Raw genomic sequence first — 13,920 nt, 5'->3', positions numbered from 1 at the left:
TCCTGTTTTCAAGTTTTTGCCCTTATTATTATGATTTGAGTTGTGATTATTAATTATTTTTGTTTTATTTTAAAAGCTAATTGTTAAGTAAACTTTATCTAATGTAAATTGGTTTTCAGCTGTACAAAGAGGCTGACCTTCATGAAGAAAAGTCTAGAATAAGCAGTGCGCTGGGTAACCTCAAGGACCCAAAACTACTCAGCAAAGTATTGGATTTCTCTCTGTCGGTAAGACAACATCTGCAAACATCAACTGGATAAAATCCTTTGATTTTACACAAGTTAGTCTTTAATTTATTTTGTGGTGTGACACCGCAGAGTATGTGTAGTACACCATCATATCTTATGGTTATGAGGCAGGCACTATTTTGAGTTTCAACAGACATTCTGTACAAGGTGATGAGATTGTTTGTGAATTACTTGTCACAGCAGCTGACATTTAGCGGCATTGGGTTTCCAGTTAGTGATTTGTGAGGTGTGCAAGTCTGAGATTTTAGGAGATGTCTCATGTAATGTTATATATAATCTTATATTATAAATTATTTATTTGCTCACAATTCTTTTCAAAATGCAATTTAATGTTATGGGTTATGGTATAAAGTGAAATATCTTTTGAGGTACATAAAAATGATGAAAGAAGAAAATAGAGTTTGAAAAAAATATTGCCTCACATAAACTTTTTCAGGAAACATGATTTTTCGGAATTACTGTAGTAATTTCATAGCATTCAAATAAATATCCAAATAATAAATAACTAGGTATATTATATTCCAATAATAAATAACTTGAACTTATTAAAACTTAATTAGGATCAAAGTTATTTCTATGTACAAATGTAAATATTTTAATGGGGATATTTAGAAATTTGATGTCAACAAAAAATTACACTAGGGGAAATGTGTAGCTGGGATGTTGCACTTATTAAGATAAAATATTTTGGCTTAAAATGATAAATATTCAGGGCTGTGCGAATCCAGAAATTTTGGTTCGAATCCGAATCATAGCTGTACAGATTTTATCGAATCCGGATCGAATCCAAACATTTTAATTAATCCCGAGCCGAATCTGGGTCGAATCCGAATCTCAAATTTACAGCCATTATCGAACCTGGATCGAATCCGAATCTGAAATTTAAAGCTGTTATCGAATCCGAATATTTAAACCTGTTCAGAGTCGAATCCAAATCCGAGGAAAGTCAGCAGTACCAATTTTCACATTTTTAGACCACATTTTCTGGGGCTGAAATAACTTAGGGAATTGCTTAAAAAAATTCTTGAAATGGGCCAAATAAAAAAGTTATAAAATTTAGGCCTACCTATTTGAAGTTTTGAAACTAAAAAATTTGGCATAAGTTAGGCATACCACCTAGGCCTAAGTTACTCGCTAAAAGTGATGGACTACCAATTTGTGTAGTCTAAAACATAGGCCCAGCCTATTATACACCTCGGTGTTAATCCTCCACACAAGCCTATGTCTGCATTACTGTAACAACTAACACTGTGAGGTTAAGTTTACTGATAGCCAAGATAGGGATCAAATGCGACCTACACTAATGTGCCTAAAACCTAACACCAAGTTGGTCAGGTTCCTAACATGAACCAGTCAACAGCAAATCAGAGTGCAAAAGTAGTTTTTTAGTGTCTAAAAAATTATATTGAAAATTATATTCAATCAGAATCTAGTAAATTTGAATATCGAATCCCAACTCGGATCTATTTCCAAGAAATTCTAATATCGAATCCGAACCCGGATCTCTTACCAGTAAATTTGAATATCGATTCCGAATCCGAATCCAGTTAGAAACAGTAGATTCGTTCTCGAATCCGAATCAAATCTCTAAAAAGATTCGGATTCGATTCGTTTTTTGAACTATTCGCACAGCCCTGTAAATATTTCTAAAGAACTTTTGGTAAGTTAGGCCTATATATAGCTATATTTTTTTCAAACACTTCAAGAAGGAAACCTTAAAAATTTAAATGCCAGCATTGATATTTAGGTCACTGAAAAGTTAAACAGATTTGTAATGGGAATTAGTAGACACCTTATGATAAGATTTCAAGTTTCTATTTCGCTTGATTTGATTGGTCTGTTCCAGCCTGATGTGCGAGCGCAGGACACAATCTACTTTATCATCTCTGTGGGTATGAGCAAGCAAGGGCGAGATCTGGCTTGGAACTTCATCAAGGATAATTGGGACACATTTGTCAAAAGATATGAGGTAATGGAGTAAATACTTGCCGTCTTCATAGGTCTGGATATCAACTAAGCCTCGTATATTCCTCATGCTCTTATTCCACCATTTCTCTCTTTTTCACCCACTGATAACCTTATTTATTCATCTCCTTCAAAGACTCTTCCGTGGGTTCCTTCCCTTCGTCAATCTCATTTTAATTTTTCTAGGAATTATCTCTTTTACCATTCTCTTAGGCTTATCTTTTTTGTGTCACAACTATCTTCTTTTTCGAGTGTTCTTCATCTGCTTTCGTACTATATTTAAATAAAAATTTTCAATTGTGTCCATGATTTCTTTACACACGACAATAGCTTGGGTTGCTATCATTTAAGTATTTGATCATTTTTTACTTTTATTTAAGTTCTTAAACAGTTTATGTTCATATCTTATTTCTATTTCTTAATGGGCTGTCCACCTTTGGCTATTCAGCCCTTAAAATATTGGATCCGTTTGATAAATACTTTTGAATTTATTATTCTTTTTTAGTTAAAGTTGTCCCCCAAATGAGTAAAACCAATTAGCTCTAGGCCTACTATGTTATTGCTTAAAGAGTGTTGTTGAACTTTACTCAGAGTTCCAGTTCACTGAACCATTAACAACAAGTATCTAAATATATAAAAGGCAAATGGTTTTATAATTGGAAAAAGCATTTCAATTTTCGATTGTTTGTCACACTGTACATAAGTGGAAATTCCAAACCTGCCAGATTCATCATTAAAGCTTCACTTTCACAAGCAAGATATAGCAACCTTTTGTATTAGATAATGTTAGACTTATTTTCCTCCAGGGTGGCGGTGGCACGTTGTCAAGACTGGTTAAGCGGACGACGGAGAACTTTGCGAGCGAAGAGAAGGCCAAGGAGATTGAACAGTTCTTTGCAGATCGACACGCGCCGGGCTGTGAGCGCAGCATACAACAAACCTACGAGAGCATCAGAGTGAACGCGGCGTGGCTTGCTAGAGACAAGGTGTCCATGCAGGAGTATCTTGCCAAACTGTATGTATACTTCACTTCACAGTTAAGTAGGGATGGATAAAGTTAGGCTATACTTTATTGCTTGATTTTCATTGCAAACTATGGGGACTGAAGTTTTCCAGCCATTACTTAGTACAAATTAAAAAGTTTAGGACAGGACAAGATTTGCATTCCCTTCCAGACTTTCAAAACAATTTTTTTTTTTCTCGTGCAATGAAAAGTTTAATCTTTAATCTTGTGTGAGTATTATTCCAAATATCAATAAGAATGATCAATTTTCACAGGGCTGTGCGAATAGTTCGAAAAACGAATCAAATCCGAATCTTTTTAGAGATTCGATTCTGATTCGAGAACGAATCTACTGTTTCTAACTGGATTCGGATTCGGAATCGATATTCGAATTTACTGGTAAGAGATCCGGGTTCGGATTCGATATTCGAATTTCTTGGAAATAGATCCGAGTTGGGATTTTATATTCAAATTTACTAGATTTTGATTGAATATAATTTTCAATATAATTTTTTAGACACTAAAAAACTACTTGTGCACTCCGATTTGCTGTTGACTGGTTCATGTTAGGAACCTGACCAACTTGGTGTTAGGTTTTAGGCACATTAGGTAGGTCGCATTTGAACCCTATCTTGGCTATCAGTAAACTTAACCTCACAGTGTGAGTTGTTACTTGTAATAGTAATGCAGACATAGGCTTGTGTGGAGGATTAACACCGAGGTGTATAATAGGCTGGGCCTATGTTTTAGACTACACAAATTGGTAGTCCATCACTTTTAGCGAGTAACTTAGGCCTAGGTGGTATGTCTAACTTATGCCCAATTTTTTAGTTTCAAAACTTCAAATAGGTAGGCCTAAATTTTATAACTTTTATTTGGCCCATTTCAAGAATTTTTTTAAGCAATTCCCTAAGTTATTTCAGCCCCAGAAAATGTGGTCTAAAAATGTGAAAATTGGTACTGCTGACTTTCCTCGGATTTGGATTCGACTCTGAACAGGTTTAAATATTCGGATTCGATAACAGCTTTAAATTTCAGATTCGGATTCGATCCAGGTTCGATAATGGCTGTAAATTTGAGATTCGGATTCGACCCAGATTCGACTCGGGATTAATTAAAATATTCGGATTCGATCCGGATTCGATAAAATCTGTACAGCTATGATTCGGATTCGGATTTGAACCAAAATTTCTGGATTCGCACAGCCCTGAATTTTCAGTCTGTTCTATGTCATGATCACTGTAATCCGTGATCGGGGCACTATCAATATTATCATAGATTGTATATTATAGTAGACTAGATTTTAGATTAGAAACAAGCTGTATTAACTTATTTCTTATTTGATAAATTGATTTGATTTTATGTGAAATATTTAATTACATTTTAATATTAAATGTAGCAAATGAAGAACCCCTATTGCACTGTAAAATGTTTAAAGGGTAATAGAGATTCTTATTCTTATTCTTGCGGTCACTTAGACAACATCTCCAACCATCATACCAGCGGAATTGGAACATTTGCAATATTGGAGACACATTATTGTCACTCGCAATCATAACAAAATCACTGACATCGGAATAAATCCCGTTATGAGAAAATCTTGAATTATATGTAATCCCTCTTGAAGTATGGATGTATTTTTCTAAGAAATTTCCAAAAACTTCAGCATTCTCCATTCTCTAGATCTAAGGGCCAAGAGTCAATCAATAAAAATATTAGTGACCTACCTATGTACATCTCTTTTTTTCTTGACTTATAACATTTAGTCAAAGCTTATAGTTGATGAGTTAAAATGTGTTAAAATAGAGAGAAAATCAATTTCTAAAGAACAATTAAAACTACAACAACAAAAACTATCAACGTATTTATTATTACATTTAAATCAATAAAAATATTAGTGACCTACCTATGTACATCTCTTTTTTTCTTGACTTATAACATTTAGTCAAAGCTTATAGTTGATGAGTTAAAATGTGTTAAAATAGAGAGAAAATCAATTTCTAAAGAACAATTAAAACTACAACAACAAAAACTATCAACGTATTTATTATTACATTTAAATGTTGCTTGTATGAGTAAAATGTGTGTTTGATGTGTAAGTATTAACTATTCTGCTCTCACACATTGCTCAGCAAAACGTCATTTTCACACAGGTGACAAAATGGACCCAGTTGAGTATTGTCAAAGGACTGAGTTTGCTGATGTCAATCTCTGATTTCTGTCGAACACAGTTTATCTGTTTGAAAAAATTAACTTATAGAATGACTTTTGTAAGCTTGCCGCAAGGATCTTCAAGCATCAACAGTATAAATTGTTTTTAGACAGCAGCCGAGACTTCCAGGAGAATTTGTTAACAAACCTAGGCATGAAAGTCCTACTGATTTTGTTGTATGTCTCTGTCAACAAGTGTCTTCAATCAGACCTGTCCAAGCCTCACGCCATGTGTGTTCTTAGAAAGTGCAAAGATACTTTTCTTAGAGATGACTCTGTGTGGCGTGCTCAACACCCTCCATACAATGGACCATAACCTGTTATTTCTTGTGAAATAAAATCCTGAGCAATATTGCAGAATTTGAAGCCAGCATATGTGTTACCCGACAAATGTGATCAGTCAACAATCAAAGACAAAGACCCTCAAAATATATAAACTCCAAACCCATTCATTAAACTTTCAAACCTGTCATCCTTATCCAAGACCATAGACCAGGCTGGGGTTGGGGTTGAGTATGGAAAATTATTCGGATGCACTTTCTCTTTTGATTGTTGTCAAGGACACTTAGGACAGTAAGAAAACGCATGTTGCCACGATCTGCGTTGGTCTAGTACCAATATGGCTGCCATCCAAAATGGCGGACCATCTGACTTGACCTTGATCGAGAAAAATTCAAATAACTCCATTGTTTTTCGACTGATTTTGATAATTCTTTTATAGTTGAAAAGAAGAAGAAATTTGCTTTAAGAGTCTCCATTACACTTATAGTGATATCCCGTATTAAAACGTGATAAATTAGATTTTAATAAAGATTTTACTTTTAAAACGGATTAAATATACGTTGAGGTGATTATATTTGAGTTTTTACTGACGAAATATGTCCGAAATCAACCTTGTAGCTGTTTGGGTAACAAAAACGTAATTATCCTTTATCATTTAAAAACCAAAATCTAATAATTTGTAATTTAATAATCCATATATTATTAATGTTATTAATTTACAACTAAACACAATTGGAGAAGATACGTTTTTAAAAAGAGCTATACAAGAAATGTTTCATGTAACAATTGGGTAAACAGCTTTCTTAGGATAATATCGACCCTGCTGAGTACAAATCTGCGTGTTGCCAAATCAAAATTTGAACCGGAAGTGCCGTATCCAAGATGGCGGCCAGACCATGTTTGCCCCATTACTCTTTTGTTATTTGGCCTAAAATATTGGTTTAAAAATCTGCATAGGGGTTTTCTCAGATGCCAAACACATTGCAATACTCAAAATCTACTTACATCAACTTTTAGGGGCATATATTCCAAGATGGCGTCCCAAAACTCTGTTTACGCATATGTCTCTTCTTAGTTGGCCTAAAATAATAGTTTTAACATCTGCATAGGGATTTTCTCAGATGCCAAACACATTGCAATACTCAAAATTACTTACATAAACTTTTAGGGGCATATGTTCCAAGATGACACCCAAGATGGCGTCCTAAAACTCTGTTTTCGCATATCTCTCTTATTAGGTGGCTTAAAATAATTATTTAAACGTCTGCATAGGGGTTTTCTTGGAATGCCAAACACATTTCAATACTCAAAACTTAATTACAACAACCTTTGAGGTCATATTTTCGAAGATGGCACACAATATGGCCGCCAAAAAACTCTGTTTCCGTATATCTGCCTTGTTTGTTTGAAATTATTATTTAAACGTCCATAAAGGCTTTTCCTCTGATGCCAAATGGATTGAAACACTCATTATATACTTCCTACGATTGTGTAGGACCTAGGTTCCAACATCGGCCGCCAAAACTTCTGTCCTCGGAAGTCGGAAGAGAACAAGAAATATGAAAAAAGGCCATTTAAGAGAAAATAAATTGTTAACTGCAATATTTAAAAGAAGATATGAACAAAATGAATGAACCATTTAAAAGGGTCAAACATTGTCGAGAACGGTAGCACAATTTGGTGCAAGTCTTTCGATTCTGCTTGCGTGTTTACTTTGTAGATAGACACTTTCATAAACAATTACACCCTAGGATATCTGTGGAGGCTTTTGGGAATGACTCAAATCTCACATCTTAGACATCTTATGAATCACAGTACATTACCTTTTGGAGGCTAAGGTTGCGGTTTTTTTACATAACAACAAAAAAGGTGTATAGCCTCATCCCTGCTGGTTACGTCTTTGCCCACCTGTTCAGGTGAGAGATCTCCGGATACAACCACTTCAAACGTCCCAAAATTATGATGGACTTTTGCGAGATGAAGAGGGCGAGGCAAGATTTGTTTTCCTCAGTGCTAAAAATTGTTACAATCTTTTGGCAGTGGAACTTTCCTCAGGATATTTTCCATCATAATTTTGGGGCGCTTCAAACGCATCTTCTTTTTCGTGTTATGAAAAATCAGGAATCCTTGCCTCCAACACGTAATGTACGGTGACTAAAACTCCTAAGATGTCGTTAGGTAAAGACACGATCTTTATTAGGGGCATACTATAATTGTAATTATACCTCGGATGTAATTGTTTATCCAAGTATTAGTCCAAGCAAACTAAACAAACTTACATAGGGATCGTTAAAAAAATTTCAAGAAAACGTTTTATGTTTTATGGTTTTATTTTGTAGAGTTGAGTTTGCAGAATGACATACTAAAAGTTGCCACAAATCGGTGCACGAGAAAACCACTAAAATCATAATTTAAAATGGTGGCTTTTTCCAACATTGGACAAATTAAAAAAAACATATTTCACATGCATTTGTTATGCATATTTTTCGAGATATTGACTTGGGACCACCGCCTGTATTTATTGGGTGGTTAGTACTTCATTTTGATAGGGAACATGTTTTTGGCCGCCATCTTGGATCCGCCATATTGGACATAGATAATTTTTTTTCAATGTAATGATAGTGTTGTGACACATCATTACCAACTACATTTTTACACTGATTTCAATGCCGAAATCCGTTTTTAAATATATTTATTCATTTAGAAGATATATTCAAACGAAAACTCTCCACCATACATTTCTTATGGACGTTTCGTAGTTTGATAATTTTTTTAAAACTATTTTTCTTATATCTCCAGTTCTTATTGACGCTTGTAGTTCGTTCTAGGCTTAAAATATTCAGTAATGTAAGGACTTTCATTTGAGCTCTTGATCATTAAAATCAGACGAGTTAAAGGCCAGCTACGAACCTCAGAACAATATTAAATTTAACTTTTTAGAAATATATTTTTAATAAAAGATTTATAACTCGGGTTGTTAATACGTCACCAAGTTCTTTCTGGTCTCAAATTACTCAGTGAATCCTATATTTCTCCGACTATATCTATCTACAATGTAAACACGCAAGAAGAATCGAAAGACTTGCACCAAATTGTGCTACCGTTCTCGACAATGTTTGACCCTTTTAAATGGTTCATTCATTTTGTTCATATCTTCTTTTAAATATTGCAGTTAACAATTTATTTTCTCTTAAATGGCCTTTTTTCATATTTCTTGTTCTCTTCCGACTTCCGAGGACAGAAGTTTTGGAGGCCGATGTTGGAACCTAGGTCCTACACAATCGTAGGAAGTATATAATGAGTGTTTCAATCCATTTGGCATCAGAGGAAAAGCCTTTATGGACGTTTAAATAATAATTTCAAACAAACAAACAAGGCAGATATACGGAAACAGAGTTTTTTGGCGGCCATATTGTGTGCCATCTTCGAAAATATGACCTCAAAGGTTGTTGTAATTAAGTTTTTTTAAGCCACCTAATAAGAGAGATATGCGAAAACAGAGTTTAGGACGCCATCTTGGGTGTCATCTTGGAACATATGACCCTAAAAGTTTATGTAAGTAATTTTGAGTATTGCAATGTGTTTGGCATCTGAGAAAATCCCTATGCAGATGTTAAAACTATTATTTTAGGCCAACTAAGAAGAGACATATGCGTAAACAGAGTTTTGGGACGCCATCTTGGAATATATGCCCCTAAAAGTTGATGTAAGTAGATTTTGAGTATTGCAATGTGTTTGGCATCTGAGAAAACCCCTATGCAGATTTTTAAACCAATATTTTAGGCCAAATAACAAAAGAGTAATGGGGCAAACATGGTCTGGCCGCCATCTTGGATACGGCACTTCCGGTTCAAATTTTGATTTGGCAACACGCAGATTTGTACTCAGCAGGGTCGATATTATCCTAAGAAAGCTGTTTACCCAATTGTTACATGAAACATTTCTTGTATAGCTCTTTTTAAAAACGTATCTTCTCCAATTGTGTTTAGTTGTAAATTAATAACATTAATAATATATGGATTATTAAATTACAAATTATTAGATTTTGGTTTTTAAATGATAAAGGATAATTACGTTTTTGTTACCCAAACAGCTACAAGGTTGATTTCGGACATATTTCGTCAGTAAAAACTCAAATATAATCACCTCAACGTATATTTAATCCGTTTTAAAAGTAAAATCTTTATTAAAATCTAATTTATCACGTTTTAATACGGGATATCACTATAAGTGTAATGGAGACTCTTAAAGCAAATTTCTTCTTCTTTTCAACTATAAAAGAATTATCAAAATCAGTCGAAAAACAATGGAGTTATTTGAATTTTTCTCGATCAAGGTCAAGTCAGATGGTCCGCCATTTTGGATGGCAGCCATATTGGTACTAGACCAACGCAGATCGTGGCAACATGCGTTTTCTTACTGTCCTAAGTGTCCTTGACAACAATCAAAAGAGAAAGTGCGTCCGAATAATTTTGCATACTCAACCCCAACCCCGGCCTGGTCTATATACAACTCGGTCTGGTCAAAGTGTAAAACTCAAGCTTCCTGGACTTCCTTGGGAGGCTGATATGATGGCGTCAACTTTGCCACACCAGCTGTGTATTTATCGTTTTATTTCAATATTAATTTTGCAACAGCTGTTGTAAAATTATTTTTTGTTTTCTTTTGTTTCTGTTATGATATATGGTACCAGAGTCCTTTATATTATTGGTTTGTTAATAAAACGTTTGCGTTATATTCTTTGATATAGTGGTGCTCTATTTTATGTGGATATAACATTTCTTATTTCACAGTAACAAAAATTAAAGGAGAAATAGTAGTTTACGCAACGATCGCGTAGATATAGTGTTAACGACTCAAGTAGAAAATTTAAGATACGAGCCTTAAAAACTTCTACAACCGTCATTATAGTAGTTTACGCAACGATTGCATAAAGATAGTGTTGACGACACGAGGAGAAAATTTGCAAGTGCCTTAAAAACTACGAGTGTCGTTAACACTATTTACATGAGTTGCGTACACTACTTTACGGAAGTTGCGCACACTACTTTACCTACGACAGTGTTTTAATTACTAAATATCCCTAAAGGTTATGTTTTTGTTTATAACCTCTCATTGCCGCTGACAGTGATTCAACAAAACATTGTACCAAACGCTAATTGCACCACTCACAATTAAATTTGTGAGCCTACGACAGCTTTTTAATAACAAACAATCACTACTCATAACTTAGAGTTATGTTTATGTGATGAAACAAAACATTGTACCAAACACTAATGCACCACACATTAACAATTAAATTAAAATTGGTCTAAACAGCTGATTAGTTGATGTTCAAAGCATTACAATTTTACCTCTTCTCTCACAATCCTTGATTGGTCCATTACCTGTGTTGAAGTAAAACAACAATGCTGGTATGTGAATCTTTTCAATTCTAAGAACTGAACTGAAACGGCTACTTTAAAAAACGGTCGTAGGTAATTAAATTTTAGACAGCAGTAACTCATTCAACTCTAAGCTTTAGATAGAATTTCTACTTCAATATCATAAAGTTAATGTTAAAACTTAAATTAGTATCCATGCATAAAGTCCAACCCTAAATAAGGTAAGATTGTGGACACTTTTGATTGATGAGTGTTTGTCTTGTTCGCAGGTGAATCGCCATTCATTGCTGCGTGAAACCAAAGGAGCAAGGGTAAAGTTACCCAGAACTTAGCACTTGTTGTTTTATTATTTTTTGTTTTATTTTTGAATACACCACGATTTGCTCTAATTTTGTTACCAGCTCTCATATAACTATGGTTTGCTCACATCCCTAATACTGAAACTAAATTAAAAGACTTGAAACAGTACCTTTTGCTAATTTCTGCAAAAAAATCACTTGTATTGATGTATTGTTGATGTAATTGGTGCAATAAAATTTAAGCTGTTAACGATCAAGGTATTGTATTATTTATCTTAAAAGTATTGTCTTTTATTTAAATTTAAGCTGATTTCACCTAGGCTTGCATTTTAACAAAACAATGTTTGCGTTTTGCTTTGCTCAAAGTTTCAGTTTAGTTTTAAAGATAAAAATCTATTGAATCATTTAATATATTTTATAGCATTATTTGTTCACTTTTTAGGTAATTTTTGTTTAAAGCTTACTAAATAAAGTAACAATCCATATATAAATCCCAAAGTACCCATGAACTTTTGAGAAAACTACACCCCCCATAAACCATATACTTAATGTTCGTCATGACGAGAAACCTTGCACAAAACTATCCATTATTTCATAAATTGCCCTTTAAGGTTGTAATTCCTTTCTAAAGAGAACTTTCCATATACCTAATGTTAAAAATACCTCAGTTGTACTTATTTGTTTGTTAATTATTTCAATTTATTACCTTATTGAAATCAAGTGTTATTATTTGTTTGTATTACTGTATCAATAGTTTTATTAATTCAACGGGGTGAAGCTCGTGGGTAACAGCTAGTACTTTATAAAAATTGTTCAACTTTAGTAACCTTTATAAATGCATTTCTCATGCCATAAAACTTGTGCTAAACTGATTTAAATCCTAAGGTAGAAAATGCTTTTACTGCAAGTAATTTTAATAATGTTAATGGAAATTTATATTTTAAATTTGAGTTTGTTTTAATCAAGAGGCCTACTTTCTTTTTTAGTTGTTAAACATTATCTCAAACCGCTGGTAGAAGCTCTTTATGGTCTTGGCATTTTGACTGAATGTTAGTCATATTTTTTATACAAAGTTTCTATTTTATACTCGATTTAGGTGTGCTTAGAGTGAATCTAGACTGAATTTTTGTAAGTTGATGTACATCTTTTAGAAGGTCATAGGTTTGTATAATCCACCTATTTAATCTTGCCGTGTTACCAAGAAATAAGTTTCTATCATAAACAAAAATGCCCCTAAATGGAAGTGTATTCATAGTCAAAATCAATGTACTGAATTATGTATCTCATAGTCTGATTTAAGTGTGTCGAAATTTGATAATCAAAGTCATTTTTAGCCTAGTATTTGAAGTAGAGTTCAATCTAGTATTTGACTATTACCCAGGAAAGAAACCAACAACGAAAACAGTGGTTTTAATCATTAACAACGCTTGAGGCATTAAATTTTGCACTGCTATTTATTTCTCTGTTGGACTGACCAATATTTATTTATTTTATATTAAGTACAAACAAGTGTGTGTTGCAGAACTGTTTTGATTTGCTTGTAAATTATTTTGTTGTGAAATTTGTATTAAAATTGTGTTTATCTTTTGAAATGTTTGTTGTTTATTCAATTCACAGTTAACTTACTTGTTTCTAAAAATCCTAGAAGTTTAGTCAGTTGCATAAGGTGATTATGTAAATCTATAAAATTAATGTTGGAATTAAAAGCAGTGCCATGCTGTTGTAAAGCCTGTTTGGATTTGTGTTTGTGTTGGATCTGGTTGAGGAAGTCAGTGCCATCCCCATTTGACTTCAATAAATCAATGTCATGATCCATACCAACCACAACTCTTGACCGGTTCAGAGAAATCATGTCAAGCAGAGTACAAGTAACAAAATGAAACGTTAGACAGGTCCATTGGGAGACCAATATGCACATGGCTTCAACAACAAGGTCAAACTCATGGATTAAAAACCGCTGCAAACTCACCTCCATAATCTTCACAGAAGTCACTAAAATCCAAACAGGTATATCTCATTTCGGATTTGAAATGTAGGCTACTTTATTGACATCCCAAGAACAAAACGACCTGCTCAAAAACGAAAAGATCTCAAGGTTCGGGCCGGTGGGTGTGGCGTACCCTCCAAGCCTGCGTGGCGTGAAAAGGCCCAAGGTTTTTGGGATGTCTATAATACTTTTATCTGAAGATGGCGACCATTCAAAGGTAAGTATTTTAAGAAAAATATTAATCTAGATGAGTGACGCGATCTTTTAGTCTCGTTACTGACAAAGGCTGACATGTTCCTTAGACAGAACTGTTAAATTAATAGCCCATGCAGCCAATGGAAACTAAGGGGCCTTCAGTCTAGTAGTGGAATCCGAGCCACATTTTGACCTTGTAATTTACAGAAAAATAAAATAAAATAGTTGTAAAAATAGTTTGGAAAGTTTAAAATACTAACAGATTTAAAGCCAGTTTCTTAAAATTTCCTGGGGGAGGACCCCCAGACCCTTCAGTAGATCTTGCCACTCCAGTCAAAATGAATGA

General features: G+C 34.0%; 1 protein-coding gene across 2 annotated transcripts in view; it reads left to right on the top strand.

The window, feature by feature from the left end:
* The window catches only part of LOC129002202 (puromycin-sensitive aminopeptidase-like), a 56,148-nt gene extending 43,164 nt beyond the window's left edge, over window positions 1-12,984 (top strand). For both annotated transcript variants that reach the window (XM_054429840.1, XM_054429841.1), the window contains exons 15-18: window positions 120-227; window positions 2,095-2,217; window positions 3,020-3,228; window positions 11,363-12,984. In XM_054429840.1, the coding sequence (XP_054285815.1) occupies window positions 120-227; window positions 2,095-2,217; window positions 3,020-3,228; window positions 11,363-11,366 (444 nt within the window). In that variant the 3' untranslated portion in view covers window positions 11,367-12,984. The remainder of the gene's footprint in view (window positions 1-119; window positions 228-2,094; window positions 2,218-3,019; window positions 3,229-11,362) is intronic.
* The last annotated feature ends 936 nt before the right edge of the window (window positions 12,985-13,920 follow it).

Source organism: Macrosteles quadrilineatus, unplaced genomic scaffold (assembly GCF_028750875.1).
Source record: "Macrosteles quadrilineatus isolate MER2022 unplaced genomic scaffold, UCM_ALF_1.0 Scaffold_9__3_contigs__length_116548681, whole genome shotgun sequence".
Lineage (NCBI taxonomy): Eukaryota > Metazoa > Arthropoda > Insecta > Hemiptera > Cicadellidae > Macrosteles > Macrosteles quadrilineatus.
This window is presented reverse-complemented; position numbering and strand designations above follow the sequence as displayed.